The sequence below is a fragment of the Poromitra crassiceps genome (assembly GCF_964638095.1).
Source record: "Poromitra crassiceps genome assembly, chromosome: 13".
NCBI lineage: Eukaryota > Metazoa > Chordata > Actinopteri > Beryciformes > Melamphaidae > Poromitra > Poromitra crassiceps.
Genome location: NC_139644.1, coordinates 5,055,607 through 5,081,277, shown reverse-complemented (window position 1 = coordinate 5,081,277; position 25,671 = coordinate 5,055,607). Strand labels below are relative to the sequence as shown.

The window sequence follows — 25,671 nt, the reverse complement described above, 5'->3', positions numbered from 1 at the left end:
CTGCCTTCAAGGTCCAGGTCAGTACACAGAGGAAGACAGCTTTGTTCTGATGCTGCCTTCAAGGTCCAGGTCAGTACACAGAGGAAGACAGCTTTGTTCCAATGCTGCCTTCAAGGTCCAGGTCAGTACACAGAGGAAGACAGCTTCATTACAATGCTGCCTTCAAGGTCCAGGTCAGTACACAGAGGAAGACAGCTTCATTACAATGCTGCCTTCAAGGTCCAGGTCAGTACACAGAGGAAGACAGCTTCATTACAATGATGCCTTCAAGGTCCAGGTCAGTACACAGAGGAAGACAGCTTCATTACAATGCTGCCTTCAAGGTCCAGGTCAGTACACAGAGGAAGACAGCTTCATTACAATGCTGCCTTCAAGGTCCAGGTCAGTACACAGAGGAAGACAGCTTCATTACAATGCTGCCTTCAAGGTCCAGGTCAGTACACAGAGGAAGACAGCTTCATTACAATGCTGCCTTCAAGGTCCAGGTCAGTACACAGAGGAAGACAGCTTCATTACAATGCTGCCTTCAAGGTCCAGGTCAGTACACAGAGGAAGACAGCTTCATTACAATGCTGCCTTCAAGGTCCAGGTCAGTACACAGAGGAAGACAGCTTCATTACAATGCTGCCTTCAAGGTCCAGGTCAGTACACAGAGGAAGACAGCTTTGTTCCAATGCTGCCTTCAAGGTCCAGGTCAGAGCACAGAGGAAGACAGCTTCATTCCAATGCTGCCTTCAAGGTCCAGGTCAGTACACAGAGGAAGACAGCTTCATTCCAATGCTGTCTTCAAGGTCCAGGTCGACCGGGACAGCAGGGGGAGTTGGCAAAGTGCAATTCAGGAGAAAATGGTAGAAAAATCTGAAGAAAAAAGAATCAATCAATGGAGAAGCTTTGTTCAATATCTTTACATTTGATGATTTTCATAGCTAAAAATAAAAAGTATCCTGTGTTTCGCCCAGATGTGTATTCTTGTCAGGGTGGTTACCATGGTTACCCAACAATACCCAAATAAACGCCAATATTGACTCAATTGTGAAAGCAGTCCCACCCCCACACATGACTCCTGCAGGGCCAGGTGAAGGAGCTCCAGAGGGAGCTGGAGGACTCGCGTGCAGCCCAGAAGGAGGTGCTGTCCTCCGCCCGGGAGTCTGAGAGGAGGGCCAAGGCCATGGAGGCAGACTTCATCCAGCTGCAGGAGGTAAGGCTCAACGTCAGCATGCTGCCCTCCAGTACATGTCCTACTGAAGTGCAAGTGCTGAAATCTTTCTTGAGTAGAAATAAATTACTAGTGTGAAAATATCCATTAAAAAAGCAAAAACTATCTTATTAAAGTTCAAAAGAGTCCCTTGAAAAAGCAGAATGATCTTTCCCGTGTAAGAAAACAAGTTAACCTTTATTTATACAGGTTATACGCTAAAAAAAGACACTTTACAAAGTTAAATGCATAATGGAAGTTATGAACAAAACAGACTTACATCAAAGCAAAATTAGTAGAAACACACTGGAAACCTCAGCTACTCAATGACAGTAACAAGTTATTGTAAATCATTACTTTCAGCTGCATTGCCTTCATTTCACTCACACATCTTTCTCATCTCTCTCTCTCTCTCTCTCTCTGCCTCTCTCTCTCTCTCTTCTCTGTCTCTCTCTCTCTCTGCCTCTCTCTCTCTCTCTCTCTGTCTCTCTCTCTCTCCCCCCCCTCTCTCTCTCTCTCTCTCTCTCTCTGTCGGTCTCTCTCTCCCTCTCTGTCTCTCTCTCTCTCTCTCTGCCTCTCTCTGTATCTGTCTCTCTCTCTCTCTCTCTCTCTCTGCCTCTCTCTCTCTCTCTCTCTCTGTCTCTCTCTCTCTGTCTCTCTCTCTCTCTCTCTCTCTCTCTCTGTCTCTCTCTCTCTCTGTCTCTCTCTCTCTGTCTCTCTCTCTGTCTCTCTCTCTCTCTCTGTAGGGGTTGTCAGCAGCAGAGCGAGCTCGTAAGCAGGCAGAGGGTGAGAGAGACGAGCTGTCTGAAGAGCTGGCCAGTAACTCCTCTGGGAGGTGAGTGACATTGTGCATTTGAGCATATTTGCATTATGTGTGTTTGGATTTAAAACATGAGTGCTGCTCGTCCTCCAGGTCACTGCAGCCTGATGACAAGCGGCGTCTGGAGGCCAAGATCAGCCACCTGGAGGAGGAGCTGGAGGAGGAGCAGACCAATTTGGAGAACTTCAATGACCGGCTGAGGAAGAGTCAGCAGCTGGTAGGTCAATGACCAGCTGTAGAGTCAGCAGCTGGTAGGTCAATGACCAGCTGAAGAGTCAGCAGCTGGTAGGTCAATGACCAGCTGTAGAGTCAGCAGCTGGTAGGTCAATGACCAGCTGAAGAGTCAGCAGCTGGTAGGTCAAAGACCAGCTGAAGAGTCAGCAGCTGGTAGGTCAAAGACCAGCTGAAGAGGCAGCAGCTGGTAGGTCAATGACCAGCTGAAGAGTCAGCAGCTGGTAGGTCAATGACCAGCTGAAGAGTCAGCAGCTGGTAGGTCAATGACCAGCTGAAGAGTCAGCAGCTGGTAGGTCAATGACCAGCTGAAGAGTCAGCAGCTGGTAGGTCAAAGACCAGCTGAAGAGTCAGCAGCTGGTAGGTCAATGACCAGCTAAGACAGACTCAGCAGCTTGGCCATTGGCCATTTTTATAGATGGAATGACTTTCTTCTTATAGTTGGTCAGATTCTTAAGTGACTTCCAGGCCGCAGAGGAGTCACGTACATTAAATTGAGCCTCCATTTTAACTTCATAATCGACGGCTTTGTTCAGCTTTTATCTGGGCCCAGGCTAATGACACTGGGTTAGCCACTGACTTGTGTTGCTGGGGAAGAGAGAGAGATGACATGCGACAAAGGTTCTGGGCCGAATTTGAACCCAGAACATTGCATTTACTGTACTTGTTACGCACCTTAGACCACCAGGAAACACCCCACACACTCTCTTTATTGTACTTGAAGGAGGTGACTCTGATGGTGTGGTCCTGTCTGCTGTCTCTCAGGTGGAGGAGCTGGGTGTATCTGTATTGTACTTGATGAAGGAGGTGACTCTGATGGTGTGGTCCTGTCTGCTGTCTCTCAGGTGGAGCAGCTGGGCGCAGAGCTGGCGACGGAGCGCTACTCCTCCCAGAGCAGGGAGGGTTCCAGGCAGCAGCTGGAGAGGCTGAACCGAGAGCTGAATGCTAAGCTGCAGGAGACCGAGGGTCAGGGCCGCTCCAAGCTCAAGGCATGCATCGCCGCCCTGGAGGCCAAGCTGAGGGAGGCCGAGGAGCAGCTGGAGTTCGAGAGCAGGTAGGAGGGGATGCTGGGAAATTGAGTTCAGAGAGAGTTCCTACTTGTACGTCTCAAGTATAGAACTCTGGAGACCACATGATTACACATTGCATTCCGGGATTTTTTTCCGCCATATTGATTGTAATTAGGGATGCACCGATATAAAAAAGAAAAATGGCCGATATCGATATAAAAACAAGTTTAAATGACAATAACATTTTGTACATACTGAAAAACACATGCAAACACTGGAGTGCTGTGATGACTGAGTGATGTGATGACTGTGTGATGTGATGACTGTGTGATGTGATGACTGAGTGATGTGATGACTGAGTGATGTGATGACTGAGTGATGTGATGACTGTGTGATGTGATGACTGAGTGATGTGATGACTGAGTGATGTGATGACTGAGTGATGTGATGACTGAGTGCTGTGATGACTGTGTGATGTGATGACTGTGTGATGTGATGACTGAGTGATGTGATGACTGAGTGATGTGATGACTGAGTGATGTGATGACTGTGTGATGTGATGACTGTGTGATGTGATGACTGAGTGATGTGATGACTGTGTGATGTGATGACTGAGTGATGTGATGACTGAGTGATGTGATGACTGTGTGATGTGATGACTGAGTGATGTGATGACTGTGTGATGTGATGACTGAGTGATGTGATGACTGTGTGATGTGATGACTGAGTGATGTGATGACTGTGTGATGTGATGACTGAGTGATGTGATGACTGAGTGATGTGATGACTGAGTGATGTGATGACTGAGTGATGTGATGACTGAGTGATGTGATGACTGTGTGATGTGATGACTGAGTGATGTGATGACTGAGTGATGTGATGACTGTGTGATGTGATGACTGAGTGATGTGATGACTGTGTGATGTGATGACTGAGTGATGTGATGACTGAGTGATGTGATGACTGAGTGATGTGATGACTGTGTGATGTGATGACTGAGTGATGTGATGACTGTGTGATGTGATGACTGAGTGCTGTGATGACTGTGTGATGTGATGACTGTGTGATGTGATGACTGTGTGATGTGATGACTGAGTGCTGTGATGACTGTGTGCTGTGATGACTGTGTGATGTGATGACTGTGTGATGTGATGACTGTGTGATGTGATGACTGAGTGATGTGATGACTGTGTGCTGTGATGACTGTGTGATGTGATGACTGTGTGCTGTGATGACTGTGTGATGTGATGACTGTGTGATGTGATGACTGAGTGATGTGATGACTGTGTGATGTGATGACTGTGTGCTGTGATGACTGTGTGATGTGATGACTGAGTGATGTGATGACTGTGTGATGTGATGACTGTGTGATGTGATGACTGTGTGATGTGATGACTGTGTGATGTGATGACTGTGTGATGTGATGACTGAGTGATGTGATGACTGTGTGCTGTGATGACTGTGTGATGTGATGACTGTGTGCTGTGATGACTGAGTGATGTGATGACTGTGTGATGTGATGACTGAGTGATGTGATGACTGAGTGATGTGATGACTGTGTGCAGAGAGCGGCAGTCCAATGCCAAGTCTCTGCGTCAGAGAGAGAAGAAGGTGAAGGAGCTGAGCAGCCAGATAGAGGACGAGAGCAAGCAAGCACAGCAATACAAAGACCAGGTGAGGTGACTGCTGCACAGCTAGCCTGCTAATGTTTACTAATGCCCAATACTCCACTTCTGTTATAGCATTTCAGTCTGGAATATGGAATATCTTTCAATAATCTATGATTTAGCTGCGAAATTGTCAAATACCGCCATCTGCTCGCTACCCAGGCACTTATGTATGTACTTAACCCAGGGGTGGGCAACTATTTTTCATGGGGGGCCACATGAGAAACCCAGATTGTTGCCGGGGGCCGAACAAATATTGTCATGCCGTAACCCATGGATGGGCAACTTTGATGATAGAGAGGGCCACAAAAAAATTTCCTCACTACCAGATTTTGCTGAGGGCTGAACTGCGCCAGCGCGAAAAATTTGGGGCATTTGAAGCCAGGTTTAGAGGAATAACTCATTTTAAATTAACAATTGTGATGGCATTATTCAGTCTTAACACATTGAGTGCCAGCGACGCCATATGGCGTCATTAGAAATTTACCGTAGAGTGCCAGCGACGCCAAATGGCGTCAATAACTCGAAATTGTTTTTTTGACGGGGGGGTGTCCATCTCAGCTTCTTACATCGCCTCTTACAATATGAGAGCTATTGAATGTGTCTAACCTATTTTACAGAACCCTTAGGTGGCGACAGCGCTCTCCAGATGAGAGAACGTGGAGTAAAACACAGAAGAAGTCGTTGGGGAAAAGGAAATCGCATCGCATCCGTCCGTATTGCTTCATTGAAGCATAACGTTTAGCTGTGCCCCTGCAGCAGCCAATCTGCTATCACAATTGAGCACCTCGGTGTCCGCTGCAACAGCCCATTCGCATGATCAGCCGTGGATTTGTTATTATTCTCAACTGCAAGCATGGGAGCTGGTACACGCGGCTGTAAAAAAGCTGGATCTAGCGGACTTTTTCAGTGCTTCACACGCAGAGCAAACAGCAGAGCCAAGCAGAGCAGAGAGACACTCCTCCCACAACGGGGGGGGGGGGGGGGAGGAGGAGGGGGGGAGGTGGGGCACGCAGAGCAGCATACACTTCACCCAGACAGACCCAGACATCAGAAAATTAGCTTCAGAGTCAGTGATGTGCTTGAAATGTTTAATTTCACAAAAGGCTCATTATCTCAGCTCGTAGAAAAAAAGGGCTGCTTTTGCTTCAATCAAGCTATCTTCTCCGGCTCATAACTAAAGAACGGAAAATGGGATCAATAAACTTTTTTTTGCAGGTGATAGAAGAGAGTCTCATGGTTATTTGTGCGTGTTCAGTGTTTACATAGTAATTATTAAAGAAATTATATGACTGTTTTAAAATGCATTGCGGCCTATGTGGCACAGCAAGCAACCTTTTGCCCAAGGGCCGTGGCACTCAAAGTGTTAACCACCAATATTTGATCCTTTTTTCACTCCTATGTCACCACCTGCTCTCCCTGCAGGGCTTGAAATTAACTTTTTTCACCACCTGTCAATATGGCTGCTAGATTTTAAAGTTAATGTCCACTAGCCGAAATGTTTTTCTTGAAATAAACCAGAATATGAGTGGGTTAATTTAAGCATAAGTATCAGTAAGTGGCCTGGGATTCTCAAAGCCTGTGTTGAGGGTCACACAAGAACAAAAATGCAGCTAAATAAATAAATAAATGAAGCTAAATAAATCCAAAACCAACAAGTTAATTATTTCAATTTCTACTTCAATGTAGAACAGTCATTTCTTACACATGAGATTACTTTTAGCCTTTTAGTCATAAATATTATTGAAAGATATTCCATATTCCAGAGTGAAATGCTATAACAGAGTATTGGCCAGAATGACATGAACATTTGGACACTTATTCAGCGGGTATCTTGCATGTTGCGTTCAGGTGCACTGTAAAAAAAAAAAAAAAAAATTTTTTTTTTTTTTTTGCAATTCCATCGCGGGCCACACAGGGGGCGCCCGCGGGCCGCATACGGCCCGCGGGCCGTATGTTGCCCATGTATGACTTAACCTAACTAACTTAACCTAACTAACTATCCGGTGTGCACAACATTGTCAGCCTAAATTCCGGCTGACACCCCAAAAACCTACAATCCACTACAGAAAAATGTATATTGTTTGTTTATTAACTGGCCCCTCGCCTTCTATCATTTCACGAAAGTGGCAAAGCAAGTTGAGTATCCCTGACCTATAGGGAGAAATTTAGTTTGTCATTGTAAACCCACAGCACAGTAATGATGACATGTTCTTCATAGATCTAGCCTTTTAATTTTGCTCTTAAGCTTTCTCAAAGTACACCAAATTCATGCATTTTACTTTAAAATGTTTAAAAAATATCTTGCGGGGGGCCATGCCCCCACACCCCCCTAGGGGGTCTGCGGTCCCCCACCACAAATACTCAAAATCCTGTGGGAAACACTGCTGTGTATGCTGCATTAAGATCTGTTTGTGGAAATGACTTGGATTCAAAGTGATGAGATTTGTTCAGCAGACGACTGAATTTCAATTCTGCTTTCTGAATTTGTATGGAATGATTGAATTTATTAAAGTTGAAAATGATTACATAAATCAAACTGATGCTCTTACTAAGTTTTTATCCTGTTAAAACCATCATTTGCATTGAAAAGTCCTAGATATTAAATTTTCTTGAAGATATTAAATTGATGCTGGACTCTAGATTTGTTCTGATTTGACTTGCTGTTCTACACACCTCTCTCTCCTGTGTGCAGGCGGAGAAGGCCAGTGTGCGCGTGAAGCAGCTGAAGCGTCAGCTGGAGGAGGTGGAGGAGGAGGCTCAGCGCGTGGCGGCCGCCCGCAGGAAGCTGCAGAGGGAGCTGGAGGAGGCCAACGAGACCAATGAGGGCCTCAGCAGGGAGGCGGCTTCACTCCGCGGCAAACTCAGGTACACAGCCACGCCCAGATCAGTCTTATCAAACTCAGGTACACAGCCAAGCCCAGATCAGTCTTATCAAACTCAGGTACACAGCCACGCCCAGATCAGTCTTATCAAACTCAGGTACACAGCCAAACCCAGATCAGTCTTATCAAAGTGGGGGCAGGGGACCCCCAGGGTTCCTTGAGGGGATTCCAGGCGGTCCCCATCAAAAAGGGGAATCATTTATTTTCACTATAATTCATCCATAAGTAACAATGACAGAATGTTATGACTGTTTTGGTCATGGGTTTCATACACTTTCTGTAATAAAACATCTAAAAGCAAAAATCTTATCAGATGGGGGACCTTAAGTCAAAATCTTATCAAATGTGGGTCCGTGGCATAATTTGTGTCAGCTTAGAGGTCCTTGATGTGAAAACGTTTGAGAATCACTGGCCTGCAGTAGATGAGCACTGACTCCTGACTGGACAAGTAAAAAAAAATCACTGAATAATTTGGAGAATCTAGGAAATTGTAAAGAGCTAGATTTCCCCAAATCTGCTTTAACTCAGATGGCATCTTCCAGGGTTCCTATGCAGGCTTGGAAAAGTATAAAAAATTAATTTGATCATTTCCAGGTTTTGAATAGTTGGGAATGTCTGGAAAAGTATAGCCTATGGAAAGTGTTGTGGTTCAGGTCCGACAAACACATAATTCTGGCTTTTATGTTGTTGTAGAGCAACTTTGAGTCCACAGTTTTTGTTCATGTGAAAAATAATGTTCAGGTAAAGGGATGCTCTTATGATCCAGCCACTGTCAGCATGCATTATATCAAATACCCTGCACCAAAATCACATACAGTCAAGAACCCAGGGTCTGCACCAAAGTCACATCCAGTCAAGAACATAGGGTCTGCACCAACATCACATCCAGTCAAGAACATAGGGTCTGCACCAAAACCACATCCAGTCAAGAACATAGGGTCTGCCTGGGAAAATATGGAGTTTTAAAATGGAAAGCATGTAGGAACCCTGCCAATCATTTCACATTTTCTGATATTTGTGGCTGTGAAGAACAGTCTTCATCTATATAGTGATGTGACCTAGTTAGCAGGGTCAAGATGTCTATCTGCCTAAATCATATTGAACACCACCACACAAAATCTTCAAAACAAATCAAGGTGGAAAAACTATGGAAATATGCAATACACACACAGTATTCTTACCTGCTTATTCCTATATGGGGCTAGTCTGTTACTCCCAGCATGCACTGCGTGAGAGGCAGTTTCTCTGGACAGCTCGCCAGTCCAGCACACATTTCCCATTGTTTGTATTTGACTCTGAAGTGAACGTCCCTACTGGTTTTTAAATGACCGTTAGACTCAGTGCCAGAACTATAGAGATGTGGGTTAGATGATTTGTGATTTTAAATATTCCTTTTCCTCCTTCCATGTCTGTCTCCTTCCTGTGATCAGATCAGCTCAGTACCTGTGCTACTGATGGCTCCTCACACTGTGGGGGACTGCAGGCTTCCTACTGGCAATATTCTCCCCTCTCATGCTTTTATCAGTTCTCCTGTAACTCCCTTTACTTTCTTCTCATTCCAACTCAAACCTTCAGCTTTGGGAGGGGGCGGGGCTTGAACCGTTTTGTTTTGTAACAGGGTTCCCACACCTTCTTAAACATACAATTCAAGGACATTCAGACTGTTCAGGCCCAATTCCATCAAATTCAAGGAGCCATCACGGCATAGTTTAATTAAATGTTACAGCACTGAAGGTTAATTACTGTGACAGCACTGAGCATTTTTATGAGAACTAGCATCTTTACAGAAACTGTTTAAACTGCATCATTTGACTTCAATCCCTCCTGCATGCACGTGACACTTTCTGCAGGCAGGTGGTGTGTGAAACAAGGATGCACAGATGGCGAGAGAGAGACACATGCAGACAGCAGAACGCAGCCTATTTACTAACATTGATAAAATATGTGTCAGTAAAAAATAGATTAAAAAAAAAATCTTGCACAAAATATATAAACTCAGGCTGTTTCAATGAACCATGTCTGTCTATTTCCAAAACTTTCGAGACTTTGAATTTTTTTTCTCAAATTCACAAACTTTCAAGGATTTCAAGGACCGATGGGAACCCTGTTTTAAATCTGGCTTTGCAGCAGTACCAGCAAACTCCCCCTGCTCTCCATTTCTCAACTCTTCCTTTGCCCTTTGCTCTTCCTCTGTCTCCCCTCTCCTCCCGTGGTGTGGGTCGTCTGCAGGCGTGGCGGCGGGGAGGCAGCCTCGGTCAGCTCCGGCCCCCGGAGCAGCAGCAGCAGCGGGGGCAGCTTCGTGCGGAGCATGGGTCTGGGAGGGAGCATGAGCCGGAGGAGCGGCCTGAAGGAGACCTCAATGGACGAGGAGCCCACCTCCCGCTCTGCCTATCTGGAGGCCCGGGGTGATGGGGGCGCCTACTACCCCCCCGACGACTAGACGGCAACACACTTACAAGAGTCCTGAATGGACCCCTTTCACAGCAGCCGTTTAGAGGTGGTCGAACCCTAGTCTGACAAGCCAACCCTTCCCTCCTTTCTCTCCGTCTAGCTCTGTCAAATTATTTATTACTCACCTGTTTGTGGTTTTGATGTGAATCTTGATAACAATTTTTAAATCTCCTAAAAATAAAATCATGTAATTTTGTCAAAAAATAGTTCAGGAATCCCACTTAACTTCAGGGTTCACTGAGCAAACTTAACTTCCTCTTTAAACTAAATGTTCTGTTTAAGTCGGGTGAACAGGCTGAGGAAGATTAAGATCAGATTATTTCACCTGTGTTGGTTATTATATCTGTCCAGTGGAGACAGTTTAGAAGCCTAATGTTTAGAAGAAGGGGTTATATTCTTTATTTTTTAAATCACATAATTGCTCCTTGTGCACTTTTACCCATTCTAATTATATATTTCAAGAGAGAATCTATTTATTTGGAAATTGAATGTGAAATGCTATTTGTACGTTCCTCCTTCAGATTAGCCATGGGTGTGATTTATACCTCTGAGTGCCTCACATTAAAGAGCTAGTGCTCATCTTAGAGATGTGATATGGAGTCAGGCTCTTTGCCATGTTGTGAAACCAATCAAGCGCTATTAAAACTGCTACCAAAACCTCATGCCAATATGTTCTCACTTCAACATTTCACAAACGGACAAATAAATACACTTTCTTCTTGTTTATTGACAAGAACAGTTTATTACATACATCTTGCCCTGTGAGAAGCAGGCAAGCAGCACCAAGGGTGAGAACAGCCTTCATGTCTCTGCATTCAGCTTGTGAGTTTGTAAGTAGCTACTGTACATAGAGATGAGGAACACAAGGCAAAACACCCTGAGACAGACTGTTCCACTGTGATAACTCATCACATGGTGGCCATTTTGAATACTCGGGGGTGAGGAAACTCTCCCTGGAAGAGCCGAGTCCAGTCCTGCTGCTGTGTACCGAGAGATACACACCACACAACAGTTAGGACACTGACCTGATTGAATGTAGGCTACTATGTTCTTCCCACAGCGTTGGACCAGCTGGGGTCAAGGGATGGAAAAATCAGAACACTCGCTCAGTCAGTCATGGACGTTTAGTGTGAAAAGGGGCTGTCTATGGATAGGAGGGAGGAGTGGCTAGGGGGCTGTGGGTGCATGGTGCCATAAAGCTGAATGGCCACATCACTGTGCCACCATGGGGTTTAGACGTATGTGTTTGTTCAGTCTCTTAAAGCCATTTTGATCTAACGGCTTGACTGTGTGGATTGTGTTGATGGTATTTCACTGCGTTGGCATTTCATAGTTTTGATCTTTTTACCATTATTTCAAAATGTGAAATGGTTAAAATATAGAAACACACGTGTCCAAACTTTTGACTGGTAGTCCTACATCATACATGCTTTACCATTTCACTAATTCCCCACCTCTGCCAATCTGGCAGGTAAAAGTTTCCCACCCAAAAGTGTTCAAAATGGCCACCGCATGAATCAGGTCCATATTGCTTCATTCTAATGTAATAAGTTAATTGTGCCTAGAGACCCTTACTTACCACTACAGTCTATATTACTAACACTACTACAAGTGAGCCTGTTTTTAACATAAAACACAAGTAGCTTCACTGAAGTATTCATTGTCCTCGTTAACAAAGGGAGGTTCCAATTACACTCCTGGAAAGGCAGAAGTAACGCTCTTCAGAGCAGTGGTTCTCAACCTGAGGGTCGCCACCCGCATTATCTATGATCTATCTGTTGCTAAAATGTTGTTTTTGTGCCATTTTCTTGTGAATTATGAATAGTTTTCAGCCTCCTCTGATAATAAAATTAAACTACCTGAGAAAGGGAAAATGGTTCTTTGGTCTGCACACTGCTGATGGTGGATATGAGCAGACATGGGTTCACACAAAGGTTGAGCAGCGCTGCGTTAAATTCTTCTGCAGTTTGAAAGAGTTTTGCAGGACATTACAGGACATCAGTCCACAGCAACTTGGAACAACAGGAACACTCGGTTGTCTCCAAAAACAATAACTACAGCCAGGTCATACAATGGAAGTTTGTTTAGCAAACATAAAATCCAGCCAAAGTTAATAAATTGTTTAGATTATTCCCTCCTCCGAGATAATCCCATTTAATTTATTGCAGGTTTACTTTACATTCACACTTAAAATTCAAATATTCACTGTCAAAGGAACCATCTTGACTCTCCAGCTACTCTCATAAGAGTCCCAACTCTAAATACCTATCCGCCCAAATCAGTAGGCTACTTATTTCATATCACCTTCTGTTTTTGCCTGACTGACTGACACAGAGGACACAGAGTTAACGCTTATGTCACAGGTAGAGTAGTAAACATTAATTATCAATTCATAGTGAATACTAATGTGATCCAATAGAAGTTCTAAAAAATATTGTTGCCTTAGACCATTCAATTGGGGAATGGATGGAAATGAGTAAGATAGTCCACATTTCTCTATTTGAAAGGTCCCATGTCATTTTTGAAATGTTAAAATGAATAAATTGGTTCTGATTTCTCACCTGTTTAAAGTTGCTCTTAATTATTATAATTCAATATTTGGGGTAAAACTCTGATACTGAAACTCTATTGCTGTTATGTATTTATGAGTGCAGGTTACAGTGCTGAAAACAACTTTCTAAACATGAGGACAATCATTTGAATTTAAGATGGAAATTGACCTAAAGCACACTATTATTTTAAATGCATGTGCTGAGGCATGTCAGCATATGAAGTTAGCAGGAATTCCAATACCGTCACAGTGAAGCTCAGCGCTTGCTTTTAGCCTGGAAGCTTCTTCCCGCCTAAAACATGAGTTGACAGTGTTATTCTTTGGGGGGCAAACGACAGGGCTGTATGTTTCCCGAGCCATTTTTAGGTGGGATATAAAAAGATGTTCAAAAACAACTTCATGCAATGTCTTTGTGTAGATAAAGGTGTCATTCCAGTGCTCACCACCCGGCCTCCAAAAGAGCAGAAAAGCGTCAAACACAAGTGACGCCCCCAAAACACGAGGAGGGAGCGAGGTATTGGCCAACACGTGCAGCACGAGGAGCGAGGTATTGGCCAACACGTGCAGCACGAGGAGCGAGGTATTGGCCAACACGTGCAGCACGAGGCAGATCAACCTGTTCAAACTAAGTGCGAGTGCAAAAAAGAAGTCTTGTAAAAAACTTCAACTTCAGCTGGTAACAAGACGTCCCCGAAGTAACCATGGAAAAACACCCGTCCATGGCATCTGTGTGATGTGCTGACAAACAGTACTGTTACAGTGCAGTGTCTGTGGACACAGTGTCTGTTACAGTGCAGTGTCTGTGGACACAGTACTGTTACAGTGCAGTGTCTGTGGACACAGTACTGTTACAGAGCAGTGTCTGTGGACACAGTACTGTTACAGTGCAGTGTCTGTGGACACAGTACTGTTACAGTGCAGTGTCTGTGGACACAGTACTGTTACAGTGCAGTGTCTGTAGACACAGTACCATTACAGTGCAGTGTCTGTGGACACAGTACTGTTACAGTGCAGTGTCTGTAGACACAGTACCATTACAGTGCAGTGTCTGTGGACACAGTACTGTTACAGTGCAGTGTCTGTGGACACAGTACCGTTACAGAGCAGTGTCTGTAGACACAGTACTGTTACAGTGCAGTGTCTGTGGACACAGTACCGTTACAGTGCAGTGTCTGTGGACACAGTACCGTTACAGTGCAGTGTCTGTAGACACAGTACCATTACAGTGCAGTGTCTGTAGACACAGTACTGTTACAGTGCAGTGTCTGTGGACACAGTGTCTGTGGACACAGTACCGTTACAGTGCAGTGTCTGTGGACACAGTACCGTTACAGTGCAGTGTCTGTAGACACAGTACCATTACAGTGCAGTGTCTGTAGACACAGTACTGTTACAGTGCAGTGTCTGTGGACACAGTGTCTGTGGACACAGTACCGTTACAGTGCAGTGTCTGTGGACACAGTACTGTTACAGTGCAGTGTCTGTGGACACAGTACTGTTACAGTGCAGTGTCTGTGGACACAGTACCGTTACAGTGCAGTGTCTGTGGACACAGTACTGTTACAGTGCAGTGTCTGTGGACACAGTACCGTTACAGTGCAGTGTCTGTGGACACAGTACCGTTACAGTGCAGTGTCTGTGGACACAGTACCGTTACAGTGCAGTGTCTGTGGACACAGTACCGTTACAGTGCAGTGTCTGTGGACACAGTACCGTTACAGTGCAGTGTCTGTGGACACAGTACCGTTACAGTGCAGTGTCTGTGGACACAGTACCGTTACAGTGCAGTGTCTGTAGACACAGTACTGTTACAGTGCAGTGTCTGTGGACACAGTACTGTTACAGTGCAGTGTCTGTGGACACAGTACTGTTACAGTGCAGTGTCTGTGGACACAGTACTGTTACAGTGCAGTGTCTGTGGACACAGTACTGTTACAGTGCAGTGTCTGTGGGGCAGCTTGGCTGGAAGTGCGTGTTCCCTCTCACAGCAGCAGCTTGGGTCCTGGTCCAAAGTCTAACCTCTTGGCGAGCCTGCACAACACAACACAACAGACACACAGTACTCATAGAGCTACTTCTCTTACACACATTCACTGGTAAACGTATGATGTAATATTTGAAACACACACGAGATGTGTTAAATCCTGGTTGCTGTGCAGAACAAGACGTCTCACCCCTTGTTGTAGAGGCCGTTGGTGGGCGGGGTCTCTGAGCCCGCCGGCGCCCCCTGTCCGCCTGCCAGGCCGCTGCGGCTCACCGTCTGCTCGTGGACGTAGTCCCGACAAGACGCCAGCTTGGACTCCAGGTTCTAACAGGGGAGAGAGAAAGATGATCAACATGGTGTAAACACTCAGCAGCAAATGCACCAGTCACCACAGGAACAACACAACCACCACTGCTACTGTCAACCTCACATCTGACACAGAACTGAGCAAACCTGCGTATGCACCTGTGTCAGTCTGACAGCATTCATATTTGGCACGGGCGAGGGTCTCAAGCAGATGGTGATAGGGCCAGGTTTTTTTGAATTGGGTCATTAGGGCTGATTAAATGAGTCAAAATGGCTAATTAGTGGCCAAAATGAGTGAACCCAGGTTCAGCACCATGGAGAGCTCTATTCGTTAGCTACTGATGGCAGACACCTGAGCGGAGTTGGAATCAGCCAGGGATGTGGAATAAGAAAGCCCTCTAGGGCAGTGTGGTTCTCAAACTTTTTCCACACCAACGACCCCTAAACTGACACAAATTAGACCACAGACGCCCACCTGAAAACAAGTGAGGAAAGCAGAAGTTTGGAAGCATGCACACATCCAGCCAGCACTGTAACAATCCCAGCTCTGTTCCGCAGACCAAACCAAACGCACACAGAGTGAAACCACAGGCGCCCAGTCACTTCCACACAGTCGCATGCCTCTAGCGATCGACATCGGGCTGAGCGGGTCGATTCACTGGGCAGAGAGTTCTCTCTCCTCAGGCTGTCAGCGCTGGCTGAGTAAAGGATCAGGAGTGTGGCTCTTACCCCGACTTTCTTCAGCAGCTCCCCGACGATGCTCAGAGCCGAGATCCGCGTCGATGTGGTCAGAGGAGATCCTGACAGGCTTTCACCTGCACACACACACCCAGAGGGAAACATCTCAGGACCACATCGTTAGCATGTCCACTTAGCATTCCATTCATCCGCCTTCAACTCTTCTATGGAGAATACATAATATAGTATATATTATATATATATATAATATAGTATGATATCATGTTTAATTCGAAAAAGAGTGTTACTTTAATTGTGAAAACCAAGGAGGATAAGAAGTCAAACTTTCCTTCTTTTGTGCTAGCAGGCCAAGTGCTTGGTGCTGTGAACAAATTCAGATATCTTGGCCACATAATCAGAGATGATTTATGTGATGATGATGACATTCAGCGTCAGTGCTGTAAACTCTATGCACAAGACAACATGCTGCACAAACATTTAACACATTGAGTGCCAAGGACGTCTGTGCACGTCCTAAAAAAATGTAACGAGGAGTGCCAAGGACGTCTGTGCACGTCCTAAAATCATAATTCATATTATTCCATAATTCTGCTGTTTAAGGTCGTACCCAGCCAGTGAGCATGAATCCCTTCAAGGGATCACACGGCGCCACCTTAAACATTGACACGGGAGCTGCGCCCCCCACCTCAGATCCTTTACTTTGTGCATGAGACAGCAGGGAAAGACGTGATCAAAGGGGAAACCGTGGCATGCTTCAGCCAGAGCCGTATAGATTGCTCTGTCTGCAGCGGACAGTGGGCTCGGCTGCATCCGCGCTCACAACTGAGCTCTAATGCTTCTATCTATCTCCACACGATTCCCTGCCAGAAAGCCAGCATCCGAAGGCGAACGGCCAAGCCTTTTCGTTCAGTCGCGTTTGGCATTTCCTTGATGCGCGCTGGGATCCGTCCGGGGCAAAAACGGAGTCTGTGAGAAAACAAACTCTGTGCGTGTGGGGAGGAGCCCGCAGCTCAGAGGTGGAGAGAAGGGGGGGGGGGGGGGGGAGAGGGGGGGGGGGCACGCAGGCTGCACAGAAACCACACCACGCCACCACATCAGAAAACACCAGCCAGAGTCAGTGAATGTGCTCGAAATTAGAGGGCAAAAGGTATTCATAAAAGTGACTATATCTTGGAAAGTAAAAAAAAACGACAGAAAACCCTTGAAAGTGCACTTTTTTCAGAGGCTGTCATTTCATAATGGAACTGTCTAGAAACAAAATTTCTTCTTTGGAGGAAGCAGGAGTGTTCAATGTTTCATTAAAGTCCAGCCCTGTCAATATAGCCCTAATAGAAAAAATTCTATAGCTGTTTTCAACTGAATGGAAGTGAATCTGGCACAGGCTGCAGACAATTTTACTGAAGCGCTGTGGCACTCAATTTGTTAATAACTGTACTGATGATGTCAAGATTGCTCTGTTTAGGTCATATTGTACTTCATTGTATACAGCACAACTGTGGTGCGGGTACAGTGTTGCAAAAAAGAAAAAACTCCAGGTGGCATATAATGATGCATTTAGGATTTTACTCAGGCATCCAAGATGGACAAGTGCAAGCCATATGTTTGTAAGCAGTAATGTGCCCACTTTCCATGCTGTTCTGAGAACGTTTATTTACAGTTTTATGCGTCGACTTAGCCAGTCAAAGAATGGAGTTATTATGGCCCTAGCCATGCTGTTATGAGTCAACCCACCTCTGCTGATGGAGGCGGGCGGAGAGGTGAAGGAGTCCACCGAGGGGGGCAGTGTGGAGGGGGACACAGCAGGGGGCAGTGTGGAGGGGGACACAGCAGGGGGCAGTGTGGAGGGGGACACAGCAGGGGGCAGTGTGGAGGGGGACACAGCAGAGGGGAGGGGCTGGGTAGATCTCTCCTGCACGGTGCTCTGGTCTGCAGGGGTGAGTGGAGGGGAGGGGGGAGCAGCAGAGGAAGAGGAGGGCTCTCTGGCTGCACTGCTGAGGGAAGGCTTCCTCTCCTGCTTCTGCTGTACTGCTAGCTCCTGTCTCAGGTCTGATACACACACACACACGCACACACACACACACACACACACACACACACACACACACACACACACACACACACACACACACACAATTAATCCAGTGTCAATGCCCTAATCGATGTCTTGCTAATAGTAGCCAGTTATAGACATCCAATAGAGCAATGATTCCCAACCTGTGTGGACTGCAGCCCTCTGGTGGCCCGCTTAGGTATTGCAAGTGGGCCGCCACATCATGACACTTTGTTGTTGACATTAAGCACATTTAAAAAGGCCTTGCTGGTGGAAAAACACTGAAAATACATGTTTCACATGCTGTGTTCGTGGCTGTGGAAAATAAAAAGTGCTCTGAGAACACATTATTTGGCCTCCATATTTTTTCATGGGGTCGGAGGTCGGCCTCAAAACGTTTTGAGATTTTCAAGTGGGCCCTGAGTTGGAAAAGGTGACAGCCGTGATTCCCAAGCCTTATCATATCACATAACATTGGGGCAACGGACTCCCATTAGAGGAGATGTTTTTCACCCAAATGTGTGAATATTTGAGATGATTCTGTCCAGAATTCCATGACCGTCTGTTATCTCTCTACCTACAATAGTAGGTAGAGAGATAACAGACTGTCTGTATTGCAGGTAGAGAGATAAGAGACCCCCTGGAACGCCCTCGAGGTGGTTCTCCGACCCCAGATTGAGAAACACTGCTCTAGATAATCTAGCCTTCATGTGACAGGAGATGAGATGAGAGCTTATCTTCTTTCAAAAAGGTCAGCTAATGCTAGACTACAGCTAATGCTAGACTAGAGCTAATGCTAATGCTAGACTAGAGCTAATGCTAATGCTAGACTACAGCTAATGCTAATGCTAGACTACAGCTAATGCTAATGCTAGACTAGAGCTAATGCTAATGCTAGACTAGAGCTAATGCTAATGCTAGACTACAGCTAATGCTAATGCTAGACTAGAGCTAATGCTAATGCTAGACTACAGCTAATGCTAATGCTAGACTAGAGCTAATGCTAGACTAGAGCTAATGCTAAACTAGAGCTAATGCTAATGCTAGACTAGAGCTAATGCTAGACTACAGCTAATGCTAATGCTAGACTAGAGCTAATGCTAAACTAGAGCTAATGCTAATGCTAGACTAGAGCTAATGCTAATGCTAGACTAGAGCTAATGCTAATGCTAGACTACAGCTAATGCTAATGCTAGACTAGAGCTAATGCTTTCGAGCTGTTATGTAGGTTCCTGCTTAACAAGTGTAATAGCACTTCATCATGTATATAGACAGCAGGGCATTGTGCGATGAGTCAGACCTCTGGCCTCGTCCTTCAGCCTCTGGACAGACTCCAGCAGGTTCTCCTTCTCATCCAGCTCGCTCTCCAGGAAGGCATTCCTCTCTATCACCTGGTTCATCCTCTGCTCAAAGTCCTCCAACGACATGATGGTCGCCCTGAGAGAGAGAGAGAGAGAGAGAGAAGGGGGGAGGAGAGAGAGAGAGAGAGAGAGAGAGAGAGAGTTTAATGTTTAGTTGTGTGCTCTGTTTTCGTACTTTCTTTTTTCTATACCATGTGGAGGTGTGGCTAGTGTACAAGAATTCCAATTCATTTTAATGCCAAATTTGAATGCAAATGGAAAATAAACTTGAACTTGGGAGGGAGAGAGGAGAGAGAGAGGAAGGAGAGAGAGAGACGTAGAGTGTAAATCAGTCTTGTGTATACATTTTCTTGTCCAAAAATGGAAATGATGTGTGTATGAATGCGTGCGTGCGCTGCAGAGGGCAGGACTGCCCAGCAGAGGGCAGGACTGCCCAGCAGAGGGCAGGACTGCCCAGCAGAGGGCAGGACTGCCCAGCAGAGGGCAGGACTGCCCCGACCAAGAGCCAAGGCACTGGTCCAATTCTGCTCCATTTCTGCAATCATTGGAAGTCGCCACATTTGGAGGAGGCGCTGTTTCCTTTATCCATAGATTCAGACTAGATACATCTGTCACTATGAGATTTCCCATTGTTTGTGCATCTATTATTGTTTGTGTTCAGGGATTTCTTGTCTAAATGTGAACACAAATAAAGGTATTAAAATGTGTGTGTGTGTGCGTGTGTGTGTGTGCGTGCTCTGACCTCTTGGATCTCTCCAGGTCGTCATTGGCCTGCTCCAGCTCTCTGATGTATCTGTGGAGCTGCTCTCTGAGGGCCGTGGTCTGGAGCAGCTCTGCCTCCAGGCTGCTGATCTGCTGGTAAGCCTCAGAGTGCTGAGCCTCATACTTCTCCTGCAGGGGGGCCAGGACGCCAGGAGGGGGAGCCACAGAGAGGGGGTGGTATTGGTGGAGTTTGTTAGTTAGTTTAATTCAGATCAGGAATACAAATACATTAAAGATTACAATAATACTAACATTTAAAATTGTACACCTTATATACATCGAAGCAGAAATGATAGGATAAGCCCAGTAAAGTAGCTAAAAGTTGAAAACTAAAAGCCTACTTATTTCCACTGGGGTCCATACAATTCATAATGCACTTTATAAGAGACAGACAGAAAGATGGAGGTTGTAGCTCTAAAGCACTAAGTCACAGTTAGACAACTACCGGTAATAAGGTGGAGAAAAGAGAGAGAGAGGGAACTGTGTCATGTTGAGCACTGCCATCCCCTCCAGACACCGTGCCTCTCTCTGCACTGAATCAACCCTCTGTGTGTGTGTGTGTGTGTGTGTGTGTGTGTGTGTGTGTGTGTGTGTGTGTGTGTGTGTGTGTGTGTGGAAGCTATAAACGTGCACTTGTCTTGCTATCAGCTGGTGAATATGGAAATCCCCCTGCAGTCAAATCCACCTTACAGAGGTGCTAATTTAGCTGCACGCGATTAAAACATCCCACAGACACGTCCATGTGTTAACAGGCCTGATATGGCTTTTATGCTGGAGCCAAAGCAGCTAAACCTGCTGCCAGTGCACCACAGCATCGAACAGCTGAAACTCAACCACATGTTTAACATTGTAAATGGTACTGCTCCACACTACATGGGCTAGCTGATAGGCATGGTTCATACCCAGCATGGACACGACACCAGGGCCAGTGTGTGCTCATGTATAGTGCCACGGGTGAACTCATGTATAGTGCCATGGGTGAACTCATGTATAGTGCCACGGGTGAACTCATGTATAGTGCCACGGGTGAACTCATGTATAGTGCCACGGGTGAACTCATGTATAGTGCCACGGGTGAACTCATGTATAGTGCCACGAGTTAACTCATGTATAGTGCCACGAGTGAACTCATGTATAGTGCCACGGGTGAACTCATGTATAGTGCCACGGGTGAACTCATGTATAGTGCCACGGGTGAACTCATGTATAGTGCCACGGGTGAACTCATGTATAGTGCCACGAGTGAACGGTGTAGCTCGGAGCTCCTTTCTTTACGGGGACGGCACGGTGGCTCAGTGGTTAATACTGTTGCCTCACAGCAAGAAGGTCCCGGGTTCGAACCCCGGCCCTTTCTGTGTGGAGTTTGCATGTTCTCCGCGTGTCGGTTTTCTCCCACCATCAAAGACATGTATGTTAGGGTTAATACTCCTGTCAGTGCCCCTGACCAAGGAACTGGCAAAAGAACTGGAGTTGGTCCCCGGGCGCTGCACAGTGGCTGCCCACTGCTCCTAGTTCTAGGAAGGTTCCTAGTAGAGGATGGGTCAAATGCAGAGGATGAATTTCCCCATGGGGATAAATAAAGTATAACTAAAGTAAACTAAACTATTACACAGGGACGTTACTGTGGAACAGCCTTCCACCAGGCATCAAACTCTCAGAGTCTAGAGGGGTTTTTAGAGGTTGGGTCCTTGCTCATCTCTGGAGCAAGGTGACTGGGTAGGTTAGTAGGCCTATAAGTTTGGCGGGTCCTGTGAGTATAATGTGTTTTACTGTGATGATTGTCTTATTTTCTGGAGTAAGTGTGTTTATGTCGTTTCTAATGCAATTTTGAGTGTGACTAATTATGGATGATTTTAGGATAGGTTTCTCTTCAAGTACCATATTTATTGGTGTCTAAATCTATTTTATGTTTGTAATTGGGGATTTTTGATACAGTTTTTTAGATGACTATATGTTTTGTGTTATTGTCCGTCCTGTTTTTAGAACATCGGGGACCATGTTGGAAATAAGTGTTTACACTTTTACATGTTGTTGTTGTCTCTATATCCATTAATAAAGTCAATCAATCAATCAATCAGTCAAAACCACATGGAGCCAGGCCCAGTATCACAGGCCCAGTATCACAGGCCCAGTATCACAGGCCCAGTGTTACAGCCAGGCCCAGTATCACAGGCCCAGTATCACAGGCCCAGTATCACAGCAGCTTCTCAAAGCATGACATCTACAGCATCACTGTGCTGTTTTCTATTGAATAATCCACACTTTTGATACGTCTCTTATTCTTTTATCTGTGGGTTTTCCAGGTAGTTCCAGGTTCTTTCATTCATAAACCATTTGTCAAATGGAAGGATGAGAAAAATGACTAAATTGTGATATATACCAGATATATATCAGTCCATCAGACTCCAAAAGCCTCTACAAATATTGGGGATTTGGCTTTATTATAGCCCACTTACTGATGAATATGGAAAGATGACAGTTATACACACACACACACACACACACACACACACACACACACACACACACACACACAAGCACTTCTGATAGTGGCAGCAACTGAAACTAGTAATTATGTGTGACGCACTTTATCAACAATCCAAATCACTATTTCTGAACAGCCCGTCTCAGCGGTGTGTGTGTGTGTGTGTGTGTGTGTGTGTGTGTGTGTGTGTGTGTGTGTGTGTGTGTGTGTGTGTGTGTGTGTGTGTGTGGTGTGGTGTGTGTGTGTGTGTGTGTGTGTGTACCTTGTAGTTGTCCAGCTCTGTGTGAAGGCGGCTGTTGGAGGCGAGCAGCTCACGGTTCTTCCCCTCACACTGCTTCAGCTCCGCCTCCAACTCCACCTCGTAGTCCCGACTCATCTGCTGGAACTCCTGTAGCTCCGCCTGGGCCTCCAACGCACTGACACACACACACACACACACACACACACACACACACACACACAGGGTGTCAAAATTAATCATTTAATCGATGCATCGGGATACGAACGTGTGAATTGAATCGAAGACAGATGAATCGTTGAATGGTTTATGTTTAAATTTCTATTGACATTCAGATTTTAAAGCACTTTAAAGTAAAAAAGGAGTTGATATTTATCTGACTGCTTGTATTAATTGATGAAAAAGTAGCCATGTGCAGTAATAATATAGAAAGTTGAGGATGTGATACTTGGAGCTGCAATACTTTGAGCTGTATCGAGATGCATCGTGGAATCGAATCATTGACAGATGAATCGTAATCGAATCGTGAGGCCAGTGAAGATTCACAGCCCTCACACACACACACACACACACACACACACACACACACACACACACACACACACACACACACACACACACACACACAGGTTGGAACCAAAACACTCAGACCCGGTTATTCTGAAACTTATGGCACTCAGGCAGTTTTGATTTTCTGTCATAATTCTGAAAAATACCGTTGCTTCTTCACTTGCTTGGCGTTATGTTTCAACCAAACCAAACAAAACTAGGTAAGCACCCTAGCAGGCACAGGTCATCAGAGCGTGTTCCTCACAGGATGGCACAGGTCATCAGAGTGTGTTCCTCACAGGATGGCACAGGTCATCAGAGCGTGTTCCTCACAGGATGGGAGGACATTGTCCGCATTCTCTATCGATTCAAATTGCATAGGATGGAATCAACATAACAAATGCGGTCCTCAAAAAGTGTCGGTGAACAGGTAGTTCAATCCAGCAGCCTACTACTGTTTTTGGCTAACAGGTGCGTGCTGTAGGGAACAGTGAGAATGGCCTGTTCAAGTGAAGAAGAGCCATGAGACGCACCTCTGCCGCTGCTTGTCAGCCTGCTCCTTCCAGTACTCCACCTCCTCTTCCAGGGAGCCCAACTGAGGAGGCTCCGGATCCCCCATCACAGATCCTTCTCCACACCAACACCAGTTCAAACAAAGAAGGAATTCAGACAACAGTGGCAAATGGGGCTATTTGATTGAACTGAACACAGGGATTTTACGGGATCATCAGTGTAGTTCCCGATACATCCCGTTCTGTAACGTTATTAAGTACTCGTGCGAAACTCTGTTCAAAAATCTTGCAACTCATTGCTGCATTGCTTATCAGCAAATGCGCGCGCGTGCGTGGGCGTGCACACACACACACACACACACACACACACACACACACACACACACACACACACACACACACACACACACACCTGGTAGAACATGACTTAAAACCTTTTGCACATTATTATTGTTTTCTGGTGAATTTGGCATAGCCTACGTGTTATCCTCAAAGTAGAACACTGTATTTCAATAAAAGCTCAACTTTTAGGCTAGTTCACACTGCTCCCTACCGCCCCCCGCGGTGTATTGTTGTGGACGATGCCAGGGAGAAACTAACCAATTCTAAATAAATATATTTTTTTTAAATTTAAAAAGCCTAATAGTGTTTCTGGGTGTATTGGATGCTGTGCCGAATTGAAGAATGGATATTTTCTATTAGTACAATATCTTTAGTCGTGTTCTACGAGGCATGTACGCCTGCTGATAAGCGAGCCAGTGTTAAATTGACAGATGTTTACACTGAGTTTGGCTACTGAAGTGAAGCTCAACTAAAAAGGGGAAGTCAACTAACGTTACATGAGAGATTATATATTTCTCCTCAATGGGTTGCTAACGTTGTTTACCTAGGAGTATAAACATTGCCGAGACTGGAAGACGTAACGTTAAGAGTTCAGAAGACATAAGAAAGTGAAAAGAATGCCATATAAACTAGTTTGTTAGCATTGGCTAGCCTAGCATTGACCATTTAAATCCCATCCGAGATGCTAACGAACACATACCACATTAGCTGCCTCCGATTCAGCGTGGGGGAGTTCTAAATTTGCCCTGAGTCCTCTTGATGTAACGTGCTGAAGTGGACGGTCAGTGTTGCGGTGAAGCTTTGCTGGCTAAAAGGAAAGTCATTGCTATGGAACTAAAATAATTAAAGTTGTCCGAAGTTGAAAGCGAAGTTGCGGCTTGGATGGACGAACAATGCATGTTGCTGCTCACTCATATTGTCCACTGTAACTGACCAATCACAAGTTAGCTGTCAGTCGTATACTCTCGCTATTAGTCACTCCGACTGTCAGTCAAATGTCGAGAGGCGGGATCGAAATCGTTGTCCAATTAGATTAGTCATGCAACAGATTGCCAAAATATAATGCTGCCTCCAAGTGCTGTCGGAAATATCCAAACTAAAAGTTGAGCGCAGATGAAAGTGCCAACAAAGTGGTAAATATAACAGGAAAAGTAGCTTTTGATCGTGCGTTTTTAGGGGATGGAGAGGGGGTCCGAGAGGTGGTCATGCCTATGTTCCCCGGGTTCTATGTTCCCCGGGTTCTATGTTCCCCCGCTCCTGCTAAAAAGGGTTCTATGTTCCCCGGGTCCTATGTTCCCCGCTCCCGAAAAAGGGTCCTATGTTCCCCGGGTCCTATGTAGACTTGCGTCGGACCGAAAGCATGATATTTTTTTCCCATGATGGCAAAGGCTAGGCGAAGGCATGACCCGGTTAGAGTCTAGTCAGGTTTAGACTCAAAGATAAACAGTGAAGTTCTTGGGAATAAACTCTTTCGTTGTTCAGTTTGTGGTCAAATATTTTGTCAGAAATATCACTTTTGTCAGAAATATCACTTAACAACACACAAGAGAGTTCACACAGGAGAGAAGCCATT

General features: G+C 45.5%; 2 protein-coding genes across 3 annotated transcripts in view; one reads left to right on the top strand and one right to left on the bottom strand.

Annotated features, from left to right (window-relative positions):
• Window positions 1-10,853, top strand: part of LOC310788228 (myosin-14-like) — a gene marked incomplete at its 5' end in the record, with an annotated part of 73,547 nt that extends 62,694 nt beyond the window's left edge. The window contains 7 exons of the mRNA XM_083649770.1: window positions 1,070-1,198; window positions 1,942-2,030; window positions 2,109-2,232; window positions 3,092-3,300; window positions 4,822-4,930; window positions 7,619-7,791; window positions 10,038-10,853. Of these exons, the coding sequence (XP_083505896.1) occupies window positions 1,070-1,198; window positions 1,942-2,030; window positions 2,109-2,232; window positions 3,092-3,300; window positions 4,822-4,930; window positions 7,619-7,791; window positions 10,038-10,248 (1,044 nt within the window). The 3' untranslated portion in view covers window positions 10,249-10,853. The remainder of the gene's footprint in view (window positions 1-1,069; window positions 1,199-1,941; window positions 2,031-2,108; window positions 2,233-3,091; window positions 3,301-4,821; window positions 4,931-7,618; window positions 7,792-10,037) is intronic.
• Window positions 10,854-14,726: 3,873 nt separating this feature from the next.
• On the bottom strand, window positions 14,727-24,897 carry nde1 (nudE neurodevelopment protein 1). 2 transcript variants are annotated; one of them, XM_083649774.1, is made up of 9 exons: window positions 24,799-24,897; window positions 23,778-23,871; window positions 22,720-22,873; window positions 19,953-20,101; window positions 19,150-19,286; window positions 17,531-17,845; window positions 15,830-15,915; window positions 14,985-15,118; window positions 14,727-14,841 (listed from the first exon to the last, which is right to left on the bottom strand). In XM_083649774.1, the coding sequence occupies exons 2-9, from the start codon at window positions 23,861-23,863 to the stop codon at window positions 14,793-14,795; spliced, it is 1,110 nt and encodes a 369-aa protein (XP_083505900.1). In that variant the 5' UTR covers window positions 23,864-23,871; window positions 24,799-24,897; the 3' UTR covers window positions 14,727-14,792. The 2 variants fall into 2 exon arrangements, with proteins under 2 accessions (XP_083505900.1, XP_083505901.1); XM_083649775.1 differs by having other exon boundaries at window positions 23,778-23,874; window positions 24,799-24,837.
• Between the last annotated feature and the right edge of the window lie 774 nt (window positions 24,898-25,671).

Bases quoted from the DNA above. Each gene is read 5' to 3' on its own strand.
- nde1 (XM_083649774.1), bottom strand. From the start codon at position 23,863: ATGGGGGATCCGGAGCCTCCTCAGTTGGGCTCCCTGGAAGAGGAGGTG. The intron at 22,874-23,777 runs GTGCGTCTCATG...TGTGTGTGTCAG, and splicing joins GCTGACAAGCAGCGGCAGAG to TGCGTTGGAGGCCCAGGCGG. The intron at 15,916-17,530 runs GTGGGTTGACTC...GTGTGTGTGCAG, and splicing joins GCCCGCCTCCATCAGCAGAG to GTGAAAGCCTGTCAGGATCT.